Consider the following 17,433-nt stretch of genomic DNA (forward strand, 5'->3'; position numbering starts at 1 on the left):
TCACCTCATAGCTCGGCTGAGCTTTTCATAGGTCATGCTGCTGTTGTTCTTCTTTTTACCCCATAGCTGAGCCACTGCCTCTGATTTCAAGAACCTGAAGACGCCCTCAGATCGGTCTTCCCATTTTATTAATCCTGGGTTCTTGTCTGGGTTCAAGAGGATGTCGCGGATGAATTCCCATAAGTGAGTCCCTCTCGGGTCTGATGAAAAGCAGAAAGGGAGGTTATTAATGGCCCAAGTCACAGCAAAGGTAGGGCAGAGAGCATTGAGTTGGGTCATCTTCCTCCAAGTAGGAGATACTCATTTCTCCCCTACTTCTCAGGGAAGATGGATCACAGAATTACCAGATGTTGGACATTAAAAAGGCATTTAAGAATAAACTAGCACAGGCGGGACGCGGTGGCTCACGCCTGTAATCCCAGCACTTTGGGAGGCTGAGACGGGCGGATCACGAGGTCAGGAGATCGAGACCATCCTGGCTAACGCTGTGAAACCCCGTTTCTACTAAAAGTACAAAAAATTAGCTGGGCATAGTGGCGGGTGCCTGTAGTCCCAGGCTCAGTCCTACTCGGTCCTACTCGGGAGGCTGAGGCAGGAGAATGGCATGAACCCATGAGGCAGAGCTTGCAGTGAGCCAAGATCGCGCCACTGCACTCCAGCCTGGGTGACAGAGCGAGACTCCGTCTCAAAAAAAAAAAAAAAAAAAAAGAATAAACTAGCACAATATTTTATTTTACAAATCAGGAAACTGGGACACAGAGAATTTAAGTGAGTTGATCAGGGTCACAGCTAACTAGTGACATAGCCAAGACTAAGGAATAGGCCTTAGGTCTCCTAAGCCACAGGGAAGTTTCTTCTAGTTATTATTCACAAACTGCTTGGAGTTCATTTCAACCTGTTACTTCCCCAAAGAGCAACTCTCAACCACTTTTATCTAGTACCTCAAGCAATTAAATTGCTTTGACCCAGCAACTGTGTTTCAGCCAAATGCAAATCAATAAGGCTCTAGAATGTTTACTCCCAGAATAGATGAGGGTGGTAGGGAAGGGGGTGGTCATGCAGGGACTGGAGGACCCAAATTGAAAATGAAGCCACTACTGCAATAAGATTATCAACCAAATTCAACTTCACTCCCACTGAATTTGTGATGCCCCACCCTCACCCCACCCACCATTTGAGGGGTTGCATTAATTCAATGTTGTGGGATGATGTGGAATAACAGATAAAAACATTCTAATTCCTTATAATTTCTGGATTATACCTTTTTTTTTTTTTTTTTTTTTTTTTTGAGACAGGGTATCACTCTGTGGCTCAGGCTGGAGTGCAGTGGTGCAATTATAGCTCATTGGAGCCTAGACCTCTCTGGCTCAAGCGATCCTCCTGCCTCAGCCTCCCAAGTAGCTGGGACTACAGGCATGTGCCACCATGCCCAGCTAATTCTTGTATTTTTTGTAGAGATGGGGTCTCACCATGTTTCCCAGGCTGGTCTTGAACTCCTGAGCTCAAGTGATCCACCCACCTCGGTCTCCCAAAGTGCTGGGATTACAGGCCTGGATTATACCATCTTGATTTCTTTCTGTGTTCCACCCACAATTCCATGTCTCTGATATTTCATATATGTTCATAAGATTTTATTACTGGAGGAGATCCAACTCCCAAAGAGCAGTGTTGAATCTTAAGAAAAAACAGTCATTTCTTGGAATGGGAACTACACAAAGGTAGGAGGTCAACATTTAGCAAAAGAAAGGATGATACATCTCAACTAGTTCTTCTTATCTCACTCCTCTTCCCACCCTTTTCTTCTGGGAGAGATGGAAATTGCTAACCCCATGCCTGAAGCAGTTCTTAGGCACTGGGTGTCTCAGTTTTAGAGCACATATGACAGAACGAGGAGGAAATATCCAGTGAGGCTCCACTTTGAGAAACAGCTGCAGAGGGGGTTACTTTGCTAGCAAGTGATGCCTCTGTTTTCTCACTCTACCCTGTTTGGGATGAAGACATGAAGGCAGCAGACAGAGGCAATAGTTGCTGAAAAACTAGTGGCCTCCAGGTGTGTCCAATGTGATGGGAAGGACAAAAGGCCATCTGAAAGCCAGTCAACTTACTGTGCTTTTTGGTGTGGCACTTGGCAGGGGGGTCTTGCTCCTTTTTCGTATCAGGTGACTCTGCTGAGGAGAAAAATGAGAGCCATTTAACTGACCTATTTTCTATCATTCTCTTTTTACTTCCTGCATCTACTCATTTAAGCAAAATTTACTGAGCACCTACTGCATGCCTGGCACTCTTTGAGTATGTGCTAGTGAACCAAACAAAACAGAGATGATAAATGCTATGGAGAAAAATGATGCAGGGTAAGAAATGGAGATAGATGTATGGACTTGGGAATAATTTGCAATTTGATACAAGGTGGTCATAGGAGACCTCTGTGATTCCACAACCTAAAGAATATGAGGGAGATGGTCATGCAGAGAGCTTGTACAACAGCCTTCATGTGTAAGACAGAAGTGCAAAGGCCCTGAGGTTGATGCGTGTTTGGTATATGCATGCTGTAAGAGGCAGAGAGGGAGGAGCTGAGGTTCTGATCATTAATGCCTTATGGGGCTTTTAAGGACATGACTCTGAGAAAGATGGAAGCCATTGAAAGATTTAGATCATTGAAAAATTTTTTTTTTTTTTTTTTTACATAATACAAAAATGTAAACATTTATAACAAAGGAAGATGGCTTTTAAGCCAGAGGAGTGCCCTTTTTTGGCATGCAAAGTTACATTTTAATCAGCCTGACAAAAGGGCCATTGAGTGGCCCAAGCTCAGTACAGAGGACCATAGTGGACTATGGAAACACAGATTAGTTTAACAAATGACTCATTATGGCAACCTGTGGGACTATTACCAAAGAGGAGATGATGGAGCCAGACCTGGGAAATAAAGATTCTTCTCAGAAAGAAAATTAAATGATCTAGCCGCATATGTGTGAGTGTGAGTGTGTGTGTGTATGTGTGTGTGTGTATTGGGAGGACTAAAGCCGATCTTATGAAGACTCTCACACTCAAAAACCAGCCAATTCTAATACAAAATAGTCCCTAAATACAATCCAATTATTTTAAGAAATTGGGCCGGTAAAACTGATCTCTTCCATGTGCCCTTCCTAACCTAGGGTCCACTGACCCAGTGTGGCCTTCAAGGGCACCTGGACTGACTGAAACCATATGTGAAGGGAGAGGGTCCACAGCACGCATTCAGTTATCAAGAGAGGCCTATTATTCAAAAAAGCTATGAACTGTCAGCCATTAGCTCCTAATTAAATTGGTTAAGAAAAAAAGCTACTGTTTATTGAGCACTTACTATGTACCAGGCACTGTACTATGCACTTTACATGAATCACTTTATTTAATTCACACAATAACTCCATGAGGCAGGTACTAATATGATCCACAGCTTTCAGCTGTGGAGGATCTGAGACACAGAGGGGTCAAATGACTTGTCTAGAGTCACACAGCTGGAATGTGGTGCCAGGATATGGACACAAACAGTTTGAATCCAGAAGCTTTACTCATAACCGCAATTCTATGTCATTTCCAGAAATGGTGGCCTACACATAATCTCCCTTTGCGCATAACAGATTTCACACAAGCCTTTCCTGCCAAGAATCAGGTTCACTTCTATAATGCTCTTGTTAGTGGAAAAGATAATTTCAATCTGACAATTCTATATTTCCCAACGTTCATGGACCCTTTCAGCCATCTTATCACCCAGCTAATCAAGACTCAGTGTTCCCAGCAATTTCTCGAAACGTCATGGCAGGATGGAGAGAGAGATTTAATAAGACCTCAGTAAACGAGAAACCTCTCATCCTGGTTAAGAATTTCTCTCCTGGCATTGTCACTAGCAGGGCCTGCACCTGACTTGGGTTTCTCTGAAATCCGAGAGGACAAATTCACAGGAAATGCAAAGAGACTTCACTCTCCCTCCCTGTAGGTTGCAGGGTGAGGTTGCAACATCCCATCAGGATGTAACAATATTGCGACAGGTCTGGCATCCACTCCAGTTTCCAAGTGATACATCACTCTGACAGGGCCACGTTGTACTGCAGACAAAGAGTGGCATTTACCCAGCAGGCCACAAGCAAAGCTCGTTTTCAAATGACATCCAGGAGGGATGCAGGGCCATTCTTTCAGAGCCAGGAGTTGAATTCAGAAAAATACAAGCGTCTCAGTATATTGGCCTCAATTATTGCTTCTGGGTTCCTAGTTGATCTAGAATCAGTTACTTTAGAGTTCAGGTTCCTTTGTGAATAAGATGAAAACCTTGAACCCTCTCCTCAGAAAAAATGCACATATATGCACACATGAAATTTTGTCAACAATTTCAGGGGGCTGTGGCCCATGTGGCAGTCCATGGACTCCAAAACCCCTAGGCCAGATAAACCATGAGGAAATATTCTTTGAGTTGTCAGCCATTTACCCAAGCTAGGCTCCATCCAGTTTAGGAATGTTCTTTTTTTCATCCCCAAATAAAAATCTTTCCATCATCATAAAAGGGAATAAGCAGTCAAAGGCAAAAGAAGAACGTAACTTCTTCCAGCCGCCTCTTCCTGTTGCAGTGCGCAGGGATAAGCCATGGAATCGCTGGCCTGCCTTACCACTGATCTCTTTTGATCTTTAACCTCGCTTTAATATGTGTCCTCCTTCTGCCCTAGAATAAAAGTCAAGACTTTGAAGTTAGCCATGTGGTTAAGTGATTCATTCTTATAAAATAATGGCTTGCCCCGGAGAAGTTGTCCAGCCTGGCTTTCTCTTGCTCGGCTCCCAGGCACTCCAGGCCAACGTCCATCCGGTCCAGGCAGGGACAGCAACAAGCCACAGGTTTGTGATGCCCGTGCGAGAGCATGACTTCAGCTAAGCTGCTTCGCAAGAAGCAAAGATTAGAAGCATTTGCATATGATTCAGCTGTGAGCCATTTCTTTACGGGATATACAAATTTCAGTGTTCTAATAGACCGTGCCACCCTAGCTTTAGGCTCAACAAGTCAGTGGATAAACACATCAAGCCCAAGCTAGCATGACAGGCTGGAGGACTGTCGAGCAGAACAGGACACTGGCAGCGGGCATTTTATGAAATGGGCAGATGACAGAGAAATCAAAACAAAGCCTGTTTCCCCACCTGCGTTTATCACAGAGGGCATCAGTTTACGCTGAGCCTCGCCTTAGCTCAGCTGGTAACTAGCATTCAAACATAGAAAGATATTTCACTGCATTCAGTTTCACGGGAACTTGAAATATAAAGACTCAGGCAAATGACCAAGGTTTTCCCTGGGGTTCTGGTTCCATGCAGTAGAGACTATCAACTATTCTGAAAGAAACTGACCCATATAAGGCTATAATTAACTATCCTACTGAAGGGCTATTACCCCAACTAATACACCAACCCCAGAGACTGCATTGATTCTTTAGGGCCTGGGTGGTTGATCTCATTTTCCAGCCTGGTTTACAATTACAGGATAGGAATGGGGAGCTGCAGCAAACAAGGATCAGAAGGATAAGGAGAGCAGATTCCTGAACTCATCTTAAGAAGGACTATTGAAAAATACAACCGGTGGACTCGGGAGACAGTGAGTTCCTTGCTGCTGCAAATGCGAAAGCAGAAACTGGTCTCTAAGGCCCCTGTTGATTTTGAGATTCTAGAAGGTGTAAGTCAAGATGTAGAAAAGAGGATGGCCCGGCTGTCAGGGCAGCAGAGCTGTAACTATGACGTTTTGGTTTCCTGGGTACCTCAAGACACACTAGCCCCTGAGCCTCAGGAAGTGGTTGGTTCAGCTTTATTCTTAGTTGGAATTTTTTGCCATAAGTCAAAGACCCAACTGGAAGGATGGAAGGATGTGGAGATGACACTGTAGGAAGTCGCAGAGGAACTCAGAGTGTGACTCGAGAGGTTTCCTCAGCCCTGAACCCCGTGGTCTTGACTGAGTGGTAATGATTGCCACAGAAATTTTACCTCGGTTGGCTCAGTTCCCCCAGAATAGCAAATACACAGCCAAGCCTTGACAGTATTTGATCTATTTCCTAATTTTAACAAATACTTCAAGTGACACATAATGCTAAGGGCTACTAGGGGAAGGAGAAGTCGAGAGCTACGCTGGCCTCAGCTTTTAACCTCAAATCCAGAAGCATTTACACTGGCTCCCAGCCCCATCTCATTTAAGGGGCTTGACCCAAACAAAACCTCAAACTAAAACCTTTCATTATTTCAGTTCTCAAAAGCAAAAACAAAAACAGAAAAAAAAAAAAAAAAAGAAGGAAGGAAGGGTTGCAGACTAATTTCTTTCACAAAGACCCAATTAAATCCCAGTTCTGAAGTTGCTCCAAATTTAATTCCAGGAGAGAGGCACTATCACTTGTGACTGATGTCTAAGTGCCATTTCATAGACCCAAAGAGATCCACAAGTTTGTACCCAGATCACAGGAAACCATAAGATCCTCTTTCAACCAGTTCCCACGGTGTACATGCCAATGCACCTATTTGTAGGTGGGGGTGGTAATCTGAAATCCCCTCTCCCAGACTCCTAACATCCCAACCTTCTCACCCAGTGTAACCTTAGTTAAGAAGCATGGATAGCCCCAGTTGCATCCAACCTTAACCAAATGCAGCTAATGTGAACATAACTCATAAAATGCAGGTGCTCTGACTGATTAGAGAGCACTGATAAGTCATCAGAATTAGACTTAAAAACTGACAAAATAGTGTAACTGTGGGGATTCTGGAAATTTCCAATGGCTGCCCTTTCACCCAGAAACCATCACTACAGGTTCACGGACCTTTGAACTTCACTATGAGGTATTCTTCCTCTAAAGCCAAATGTAGTTTGTTGAAAATTAAATATAGCCTTATTTCCCATAAGTATGCCCAAATACGAATAATTTTATCAGCTATATTGCAAGAGTAAGTTTTCGTTGAAAATAAAGAAAACCCTAAACAACTTTTATTGTCACAACAGAGTGACTAGTTTTACAGGAGACCAACATTTTGCCTAGAGGATCCCTACTGGTCATCTTCAATGTACAAATATTGCCTCAAACACAAACCTCATCTAATGGTAACTCTATTCCTTCCCTAGCCCTTCAATTAGAAAGACTCCAGCAAGACAGAAATGTAGATTGTTGGTAATTCCCACCAATTCTCCCTAAGTATTAGGCACACCCAGCCTCAGATGTGATGACAGCTTACCAATAGGAAGGTGACTGGTGGTTGTCATGGAGATCTGAGCCCGGCAGAAAGTTTTGCTGTCCAACAGATCTGTGGCCATGAAAAGATAAAGGACAATTAGAGTCCCCCCGCCTCACAGCAGAACACTGCGGCTCTTAGACAAACAGAATAAGAACGTAAAGGGCCTTAAGTGTCAGGGAGTTAGTTACCTACTGTGCTACCATAGTTGGTGTCATATAAATAGTTCTCATCTTTCCAGGTGTTCATGATGGAAGGGTCTACAAAAAATAGAGAAGGAGAATAGTCAGTGATCATTTTCCCCAGGGAGAAGAGGCTGCATTTTCTAACTCATTGTTTATCAACAAGGTATGGGGGGGGTGAGGAGTGGTCCTCAGAGACAAGGGATACGATTCTGCTTCAGTTGCGTTACTTTATAATAATGTTGTCTAATTCTCCTTTCAGCATCCTTGGGGAAATGGCCTCATCCACGTGTTCCATACCTATTGCATTTTTAGGGAAGTGAGAGAAGTTGCAAGAATGGGAACCTGTCCTAGACCAGTGGTTCCTGGGAATTTTCCTAACCTGGCTTGGCATTGTTTTGCATTCTACTGCATAATCACCACAATATTTTTACCCTGGGGTGTGGTGGGGGCAAGGCTTTGTGAGGGATAAATTTATTTAAATGTATAATAAATAATTAACGAGTATCTTTTTCTATTAATGTCTTTCTTGGAGGGTTAATGATGTTTCTTTCAGGAAGAGTCTAGTCAATCTTATCACAGTTTCTTTGTTGCTGAACTCCAGAGATTTGTCATCCAAGTTGGATGACAGCCCCCTCCCTCTAGGATTTTTCCAATTAGCTTAAAGGATGACATAAAATTCTCAAAACAAAACCAAGGAGAAGGGGTGGAGACTGTTACTAAATCAAACAAACACCTTTTAAGAGTGGAGCCCCATTGCCCCATCGCAGAAAAGAAGTGCTCTTGTACTCGTCTCTCTCTCTCTTTCTTCTGTGTGCTGCGGTAAGCACATCTCACTTTGATTGACTCTTCAGATTTCAGATTCAAAGGGAACTCCCCTCCACCTACCCCAAATGGAGCTCAACTCCCACACAACCCCCAGATCTGGGCTGGTCTCCAACAGAAGCATTTTGTTTCTTGGCTAGCCAAAAGCTGTAAGATCTCTCACCTTGTCCTCACCAGAAACTTCCTGCTTTCTCCTAACCGCAGACCTAGGTTACCCTCAGCTCCCTTCCTTGCTAGGTTCTGAGTTTTAGGGCCGGGGTGTAAGCCACTGACTGAGTTTCATTTTGTTTTTATAGCACAAATGATATAAAACCTGACTTACTGGCTAAGTCCTCCTGTTTACGACATAGGGATTTAGCCGGTATTTTAGCTAATAGCTACATGTTTGGACACCCCAAGCCCAATCTCTTGGGGTTACACCCTCTCTCCTTGTTGGGTCACCTTGTACACCTGTTGTTGTCTCTGAAAACAAACTGAACCAAAGAGGTTTGGGGGTGTTGGCCCCTCTATGAGTGTCTTCTCCCCTCCTCCTAGGGTGGACCTTCTTCTCCACCCTTCCACTCAGCTTTTCTGAACTGGCAACACAAGAATGTCTGGATGGTCAAGAAGGAATTATCAAGTTATTTAGGACCTCTCCAGTATTATCCTGGCTCCTTCGGTGCGGCTTTCTGTCAGGTCAAGCAGGGGAGGGGGTGCCATCCTCCTGACCAAGTCCTGCATCCATCTCCAGGGCAATGCCAGGCCCGTAAAGCACAGAACATCCAGATGGCCCATCCCCTGGCCTCTGAAGAGAAGGGCATGGCTAGCAAAGCCTAATTCGCATGCTTAGCAGCTATTGCTTTTTTCTTTAATAATGAATGGTAGGCCAGCCCACTTATAAAAGGGTAAATAACTGCATGGGCCAATTTTGGCCCCGAGTGACTCACAAATCACCTGCATGTCAAATTCTGTCCTTGGTGACTGGGAAACATCCTCAGAGAGGCCTGTGGCAAGCTTGGTTGGCCCATGTGGCTCACAGGCTCCCTGGCATGAACATGGGGAGTGACCTAGGAGCAAGAGTCGCTGCACAGTTTTATGATGGCTCATAGACTTTGGAGGACAGTCTCCAGGAGACAGATTTAGGACAGGGGAAAGGAAATGAAAATGAATGTAGATGCTATGGAACTGTAGCCTCTGCTCAGAGCCCAGAATTGTGTCCTTCATATAAAAACACACGGAAGGCAGGAGTTGAGTTGCAGGTACCTTTGTGCATCTCTGCAGAAGCTCCCCAGGGCCCCTAAAAATTTGTTAGCTACAACACCAAGTCAACATCTTCCCCATTTTGGTGATACACACTCCCCTCAAGGGAGGAGGGAGAGAAGAGGAGACATTGCCCCTTCCTCTTCTCTTTCTAAACTTGGCCAAGTCCAGTCCCTGACACTTTTTGTAGTGGGGAGGCCCACCTTATATTCTGCATTTCCTTGGCTACTGGCCTGAGGTCTGGATGATGCCACAACCAGGAGTAGGAGGTAGAGAAGTGTGGCTTCCCAGAAGTCTATAAATCAGAAATAGGTGGCAGTCACTGGTCACAAGGGCAAGAATGAGGTTCATGGTGGGGGTGGCCTATCAGAGACAGCCAGGGAAAAGGCCTCCCTGCATTTCCTGCAAAAACTTGCTCCCACATTCTCTCTTGCCCTCTCCCAACTATCCTCCCCAGAGCTTTGCCTGACTAGATTGGCTCCCTTTGCCCATTACTACTCACCAGTTTGTTCAGTCTTGACTATGACATTGTGTGTGGACTGGAACAGGTCACTACTGCACTGGCCTGTGAAGGACAGATTGGGATAGTCAGAGAGGATGGAGCCAGAACTGGGTGCTTAAATAAGGACAGAACTGACTTCTTTGCAGAGCTTCTGTCATCCTACTGCCTGGTCATCTATGTTTGTTTATGGGAGGGGGTTTCTCTGTTAGCCTCTACAAACTCAAGCCTGCAGTCTCTGACCCCAGAAAATCAGAAATCTAAGGCACTACATTAGAAGCAATTCTTTGATGTGGTATAGTAAAGGCATCCAGTATGGTGGAAATAGAACTTCAGAAGCCCTGTTTTTCCACTACTAGCTATGAGGAAGGTGTGTGCCCTTTACCTTTCTGGGTCTCAGTTTCCGCATCTGTAACAAGATTAAACTAGATAAGGTCACTAGATGACTTCTAAGGTTCTTTCCCATACTAAGATATGATATGAAAATGAAAATGTAGGGAAAACCATTTTAACTAGCTTGATTCTTCTTTGATTTAAAATCTAATCAAAGCCATCATGATTACATCCAATCTGTGAGATATGTCTGGACAAAATGCAGTGACTCTTTCCTTATTTATGTCTCAGCACATGTACAAGCAGTGCACATCACATGTCCTTGTTTGCTTGCAATTCCTCTCCCATTATCATATATAAAAGCATATATATGCATGCTCATATATACACACACACACACACACACACACACACATATGTAAATGCACAAATGAATCTAGTATGCTTTTCTTCCCCAGACAGATTATAAACATCTCAAGAGCGGAAGTCATGCCTTTAACCTCTGTGACATTCAGTCTTCCCACCTGTAAAATGGGCACAATATTTACTTTGTTGTAAAGTTATTAAATGAATTAACTCACTTACAGTGCCTAGTATAAGTAAATACTCAATAAATGTTAGTTAATAGAATGTCTACACAAAGGCAAACAACAAAAGAGTGAGAAATCTGGCTGGACGTTAGGAATTCAGAGGCTACAGCGGCATGCAGTGAGACCAAACAAGCCATGGGAGGTCAGAGAGGGAAGGTCTAAGACGGCCACAGCACCTCCCAGGCCTCCCTGCCTCAGGCCTCAATTAGGGTAAAGCTTTAAAAGAGTGGATTTAATTGGGGGTGGAGGTAAATATTTTTAATTATTCAAGTGTAAGTCTGATCCTTCTGAAGATTCCTGAGGGTTATTTATAGAGCCTTGTTTGGTTTGATTCTAGTCAAAGAAAAATGAGCAGCCACCAATGTGAGGTGGGTGGGAAGCAGGGTGTGGCCAGGGAGTTGAATGACATCATCTAAAATGGCCTCCGCAGCCACAAGCTCTGCTGCAAGGCCCCAGGTTCTCTCAGTGTTGATGGCTGTTGCCAGGGTATGACTCTGGTTCACAGCCCTGGAGCTCATGCTGCCCAACTCCCGGTTACTTGCCCAAACATGGGTTCTACCAAGACATAAATGCCTTTTCCAGTGCGAACAGGCCAACTCCCTGTTCTTAAATATTGCTACTTTTCAGGATGCCCATAGTTCTCAGAAGAGCTAGATTTTTACAGCCACTATCAGGGGAACCTTATGCCGGTGTCAAAACCATTCTGCAAGGTCAGTTGTCCACCCTACTAGGTCTTACATGTCATTATAGGATGTGTTCGTGTGTGAATAATCTACCATTCAAGGACAACATCTGGAGTGGTGGCCCATCCCTGTGCTAGGGGAAGCCTCAGAGAGACATCTGGGACATTAGGGCAACAGAAATTCCAGAAACCACCACAGAAATATTCCCCATACACGTATCTAGACCATATGTTCTAACCCTTTTTTTAAGTTACAGACCTTTTAAGAATCTGCTGAAGTATTGTGAGTCTTTTCCCCTCCCCAAATACAAACATAGTTCTAATTTCATATATCTTCTTACCACCCTTAGGACCCTATCTTAAGAACCTAGGTCTAGAAGGTTGTTTGAGGTTGTTTGTGTGTGTGTGTGTGTGTGTGTATATGTGTGTGTGTGTGTGTGTGTGTTTTGTTTGTTTTGTAACCATGATGATCTTTCACAAGCAAGTGACTGGATGTTAAACTATTGAACCCTGTTTGCAAAGGAAAGAAGAAGACATTTTCCAAGGGTAGTAAATACTCTATGAATTCCTAGCCAGCTTTTGTCTTCCTGAGAATTATCACCATAAGGAGAGGATTGAATTACACTGGCGTTTATAAGGGATTAGACACACCAGGTACCCTAGGCTTCAATCCTGTCCTCTCATCTTCCTTCCACTTCCCTGTCTTGGGACATGGTAATTTGGAAGTGAGACCACTCTTTATTGTCCCTGACAAAGAATCCTGGCATCTGCAGAATCTCTGTTCTTCCGGCTGGCTCCTAGCAGGGTAGGGAGAGACAGAAAGAGAGCGTCACCGTTCCACTTAAGATGCTGCAAGTTGCTGTAGAGGAGCTGCCCCGCCGTCCCTGCCGCTCGGGTGAACTCCTGCAAACTCATGCTGCAGAGGTGCTCGCCGTTGATGTCGAACTCTTGGAAAGGGATACAACTGGCATCCAGCTGGTTGGTGTCCAGGAGGTGCTGGAGCCACTCCCACACCTGGTACTTGGTCCAGTACTGAGGATGAATTTCATGCCACTGGCCTCCAAAAAACCCGCTGGAAACTGCAAAACAGGAGGCAGTCTCGTGAGTGACCCCTGGCTGTTCCTGGCCATAGTATCTGACACAGGGATGCACTATTGGCTGCCAGATATCTCAGAGACACAGCCACAGTCAGTGTATGTGCCAGCATGGTGGATGCAGCAGAAATGCATATTCATGTCCTCCCTAGCATGCTATCTACCCCTGGGCACTGGATGAGAACAAGAGAGCTGAAGTGCTCAGAGCTCATTCCCCCCCTCACCCACAGTAAAATATCATGAGAGCTAGACAGAGCATTGCTATCATTTCAGCAATTTATTAGCTTATTGTTCATACCCAAATAGTTCTGCTCCTCTTTTCTCTCACTCACTCTCTGTCACTTTTTTCTCTCTTATACACACACCACACACACACACACACACACACACACCCCAAACTCAGACCATTTTCAACCAAAAATAAGGCCTGAAATTAAGGTTCTTTTCTATATGATGCCTTTGCTTTTCCTCAAAGTGGTCCAGATTATTGATCTGCTAACTGGACTGATATCCCACTGCCCCAGCCTAGTCATTATAGCTATCATGATGTCACTTCCCTACTCAGTTACCTTTAGTAGTTCTCATCACCCCCTGAAATTAGGTATAAAGCTGCCTAGCTAGGCATTGAGGCTCTTCACTAACTCTTGTCTTTTTTCTGTGCTGTTCTTTCAGTTCAGTTTGTGTTCTACCTCTCACTCCTGTTGAATTCCTACCCATCTTTCAAACTCTGACCACCCCTTAAAGTCATCACCAATCCCCCCAAATTGCCTCACTGTCCTCTTACTCTCCAGGAGACATGCTTGGTATTTCTCCTAATGGCTTTGTCATGTTCTGCTTTTCTCTACAAGTCTCTAAGTGCCGTCTTATTCTCCTTTGTAAATTGTATACTTGAGGTCACAGACTGGTTTACTCCTCTTTGTATCACCTATAAAAATGACCTCAGAGACCTTGCCATAGTAGATGCTCACCATATATTTATTTAATGGAATATGTTTTTGAAGAAGAAATAAGGTAGACATCTGAGGAGCTGGGAGGTGCATTTACAAGATGGTGCATTCAGATACTGATGAAGAAGTGCAGTTCATTCACCTGGATAAATATTGCTGAGCCTAATATGTGCTAGCCATCTAAATATGTGACTCATGCTCACTTAAAAAAAAACATTCCATAGCCCGCCCGAAGTTTTGGGGCAATGGAAAAGACAGAGCCAGCATCTGAGGGCATGGAACAGGGTTGAGAGAGCTTACAGTTCCCTTGAGAATAGACGTCGGCAAGGAGCTCTCTTTCAGGAAAGGTGAGTGAGAGGGGCAAGAGGCAAAGACTATTGCATCCCACCAAGCTGAAGCAAGGGAAATCCAACTGAACATGACACATGGATATTCCAGCAAACTCGAGGGTGGACCAGTAGAAGAAAATGTAGTGCAAGAAAACTGTCTCTAACTTTTTCTTCAAGGTCACACCAGATCAGTTCTTCTCAAAATTTAGTATGATCGTGAATCACCAGGGAATATTGTTCAAATGCAGATTCTGATTCAACAGGTCCGGGGAGAGGCCTGAGTTCCTGCATTCCTAGCAAGCTTCCACGTGATGCTGATGTTGCTGGTCTATTGAATTACAAGGAGCTAAAGGCCTTAGAAAGGTTTGACTCCCAGAACGCCCATGGTCCAGCCCACAACACCCTCAGAGGAGAGACTGAAGGGGAAATGTTTCTGACCCAATCCCTCTTCTTCCTCATTCATTCAGAATCCATCCATGGCTTCCAGACCTCAGAAGCACTAAGAGCAGGAGGTCAGGTTTATCTAGTGCACAAAAGTGACCGCCATTAGCAATACCCACCACTCACAGTATGCACTTAACTCCTCGTACCTCATGGCCAAACAAAAGCAGCCCCCAGTCCTCAACGTGGGCTCTAAAGAGGAAGCCAATAGTCAGGGGTTGGGGGAGGAATGGAACAATCTAACCCAAAAATCTAATTATATGGAAATAGTCCCAGATACACAGACCTTGGGCTGGATCTTTCTATTTCCCCCAATTTTTGGTGCCTCACAAATAAAGCTGTTTAAGGATGGAAAATATATTTTTGTGGCTCCCCAAGTCTTTCATCTTTCTTTTTCTAAAATAATTCTGATGCTATGACAGTACAGCTCCGGTTTTGGCAACAAGAGGCACCAACTTTTAATAACCTAACAGCACATCTAGAATAATCTCATCTGCAAACTTAATATGGTCTAGATTAAAAGATAGTCCCTGCTAGTGTATGTTGTTCAAACTTGGGAAAATCAGGGATTTTTGTCTGAAATTAACTGGGGAGATTCCACATCAGACAGAGAACCCACCAAATTCCTGAAGTTTCAGGAGAAACAATAAAAATTCCTATGAGTTCACATCCTCTCTGCCATTCAACTGATCTCCTTCTCCTCTTCAGTCTTGATCAAGGCTGAGCTTTCTTTGAGATCTCTGGAATTTAAGAAATAAAAGTGGCACCCCAGTTCTACTTCCTGCTGAACACATTTCCCCAACTTTCTTCAGAGCAAGCAGGAGAAATGCTGCCTTCATTGAGGGGCCAGGGTCCGGGGAATGCCAAAGACTTCCAGTTTTATTTGGAATCCACTTTCTGGGTCCCCACAGGGTATCTGAGGCTCACAACAGAAAATGCAACTGCCCAGAAAGTGCAGCAGTTTTGGGGGGGGAGCAGGTGACTGAGTAAGGGAAGCTTACCTGCTCACCCTTTCAACCATGTTTGACTAGGATTCCAAATTAAAAGAGGTGGAGCTCCACATGGATCAGCACTCCCTGCAGAATAACTCTCCCATTATCCTCCCACTCCTGCTTCCTCCCAAGCTCTGGTCACCAACAAACTATCTCCATATTTCAAAGCAAACTCAAACAGCAGAGCCTCTGGCAGGGAGATTAGCAGTGGGTGTGGATCAAGAAGAGGCCCAGAGCTTCCTAAACTCACTGTTGTTGGATGCACAGCTGAATGCCTAAACTGGACGGCTTCACAATGGGGTGTGGGGTTCCTGATTCAGCAACAACTTGATTCAGGGATTCAACTTGATTTAGGGATTCAGCTTCATTCAGGAAGCCACAGGCTTGATCACCAAACCCCCTATACGCCCCACCACCAGGTCCCCTCTTCTTCTAATAGACGTGTTCTAGATTAAAGCACTAGGGAGAACACCTGTTCTCCTTACAAATCTCCTCTCCCCTTTCAAAGAGAGGCCACTGGAAGATGAAAAATAAAGACTAAACTGCTATAACCCTCTCCTTCCTAACCTCTATGCACACACACATACACATGCACACAGACACCCTTTTTCTCCTAGCCTATCTTGGTATCCCAGCAAAACACTATTAAAAGCTTCAACAGGGAATCTTTCCTTTAGGCATCTCTTCTACCCGCCTCACTGCCAGGCTGTCAATCTGGAACCTTCAATTTTGGGAGGAGGCAACAGAATATCTCAAATGAGCTTTTGTCTGGAACCCTGGGGGCCGGTAGGGAACTCCAAAATTGAGTTTTCTCCATTCCTTCTTGTCCCACATTTTCTGCTGAAAAGCCTGTATTTTTCAAACATTAGGCTGGGAGAAGAAGTAAAGCAAAGAGTCCCCACAGCACAGCAGTGACACCAACACCCACGGGCCCCCTTACCATTGCACGTGGAGTAGCTGTCTGTCCAGGCTGGCGGCTGGTGAAGGAGGTTGTTGCCGGGGTTGAGATTCATTACACCACCTCCTTCCAGAATCATGATCTGTTAGGGGATCAAACAGCCTGTTCAGTCATTGCCTCTTGGACAAATGTCATTTGAAAGTGCAGATCACAGAGTAAATTTAGGAAGAAAATAAAGAGAATTTGTCCTTCCACCCATTGCCTGCCACCCATTGCCAAAGCCTTTTTTGTAAAAGCAAAACTCACAGCAATTAAAAATTTCCAGGTTCAATTTTCATATGCATGAGGCAAGTTTTTACAGCCACCCATTCATAAATGAATAATCTCTGATCAGGAATGAAGCGGGAGGAAAATGCAATACCTGCTCCCAGGGCGAGGCTGGCTGGCATCCAAGTGGTTTTTTTTTTTTTTATAAAAGTGAAAATGCCAAAGAGATTTTATTTAAAGTATTTAAAGTGCAATTTCAATCAATGAAAATCCAAGCCGGTGGCAGCACAACCCCAGCACCTGTGTGGGAGCTCGGACGGCAATTGCACCTGCACACCCAGTAACAAGTTTTCTCAGTGTGGGTGTCTGCCACAGGCTGGGCTGGTCATCAGACGGCCTCAGTCATATTTTAATAGAGCTCTTCAAGTATCTGGCTTTGCGATAATATCAGGAATCAGTTGGTTTCTCTGACAGACACTGCCCATTTCTGATAAAGAAAAAAAATTTTCCTTTCTGGTAACAATTATAACCATTTTTTTTCTCTCCTGTTAGAGACCTGGAGAATTTAGTGGGTTTCCAAGCTGACCTAAGTAAAAGTGGCTTCCTCAGTCTGTGGGATCATTTTCTCAGTAAAGGACTTGGGAGAAGAGATTTCTTCTGTGGGCCTGTTTGGGTTTATTTTATAGCAATGTAAACATTTTACACTTCAGAAATACTGTCTTCAATTCTCTGGTATTTATAATGTCCCTACTCCCAAGCGGGGCACCCTCCACCTTTCAGACCACAGCCCCAACTGTGTGTTCAGTCATTTAAACGAAGAGCAGCCTGTTTCCAGATCACTATTGGGCAATACCCAGAGGCTGTAAAAGTCACTTGCTCTTTATAAAAATGTTGGGG

General features: G+C 44.3%; 1 protein-coding gene across 4 annotated transcripts in view; it reads right to left on the minus strand.

Annotated features, from left to right (window-relative positions):
• The window catches only part of EHF (ETS homologous factor), a 41,978-nt gene that overhangs the window by 4,541 nt on the left and 20,004 nt on the right, over window positions 1-17,433 (minus strand). For 2 of the 4 annotated variants that reach the window (XM_050755763.1, XM_050755765.1), the window contains exons 2-8: window positions 16,312-16,411; window positions 12,402-12,647; window positions 9,967-10,029; window positions 7,410-7,478; window positions 7,222-7,290; window positions 2,106-2,168; window positions 5-200 (exon numbers count right to left, since the gene is read on the minus strand). In XM_050755763.1, coding sequence (XP_050611720.1) covers window positions 5-200; window positions 2,106-2,168; window positions 7,222-7,290; window positions 7,410-7,478; window positions 9,967-10,029; window positions 12,402-12,647; window positions 16,312-16,408 — 803 coding nt within the window. In that variant the 5' untranslated portion in view covers window positions 16,409-16,411. The remainder of the gene's footprint in view (window positions 1-4; window positions 201-2,105; window positions 2,169-7,221; window positions 7,291-7,409; window positions 7,479-9,966; window positions 10,030-12,401; window positions 12,648-16,311; window positions 16,412-17,433) is intronic. The other 2 variants (XM_050755764.1, XM_050755766.1) reach the window with 1 other exon arrangement.

The sequence above is a fragment of the Macaca thibetana genome, chromosome 14, assembly GCF_024542745.1.
Source record: "Macaca thibetana thibetana isolate TM-01 chromosome 14, ASM2454274v1, whole genome shotgun sequence".
In the NCBI taxonomy this organism is placed as follows: Eukaryota; Metazoa; Chordata; class Mammalia; order Primates; family Cercopithecidae; genus Macaca; species Macaca thibetana.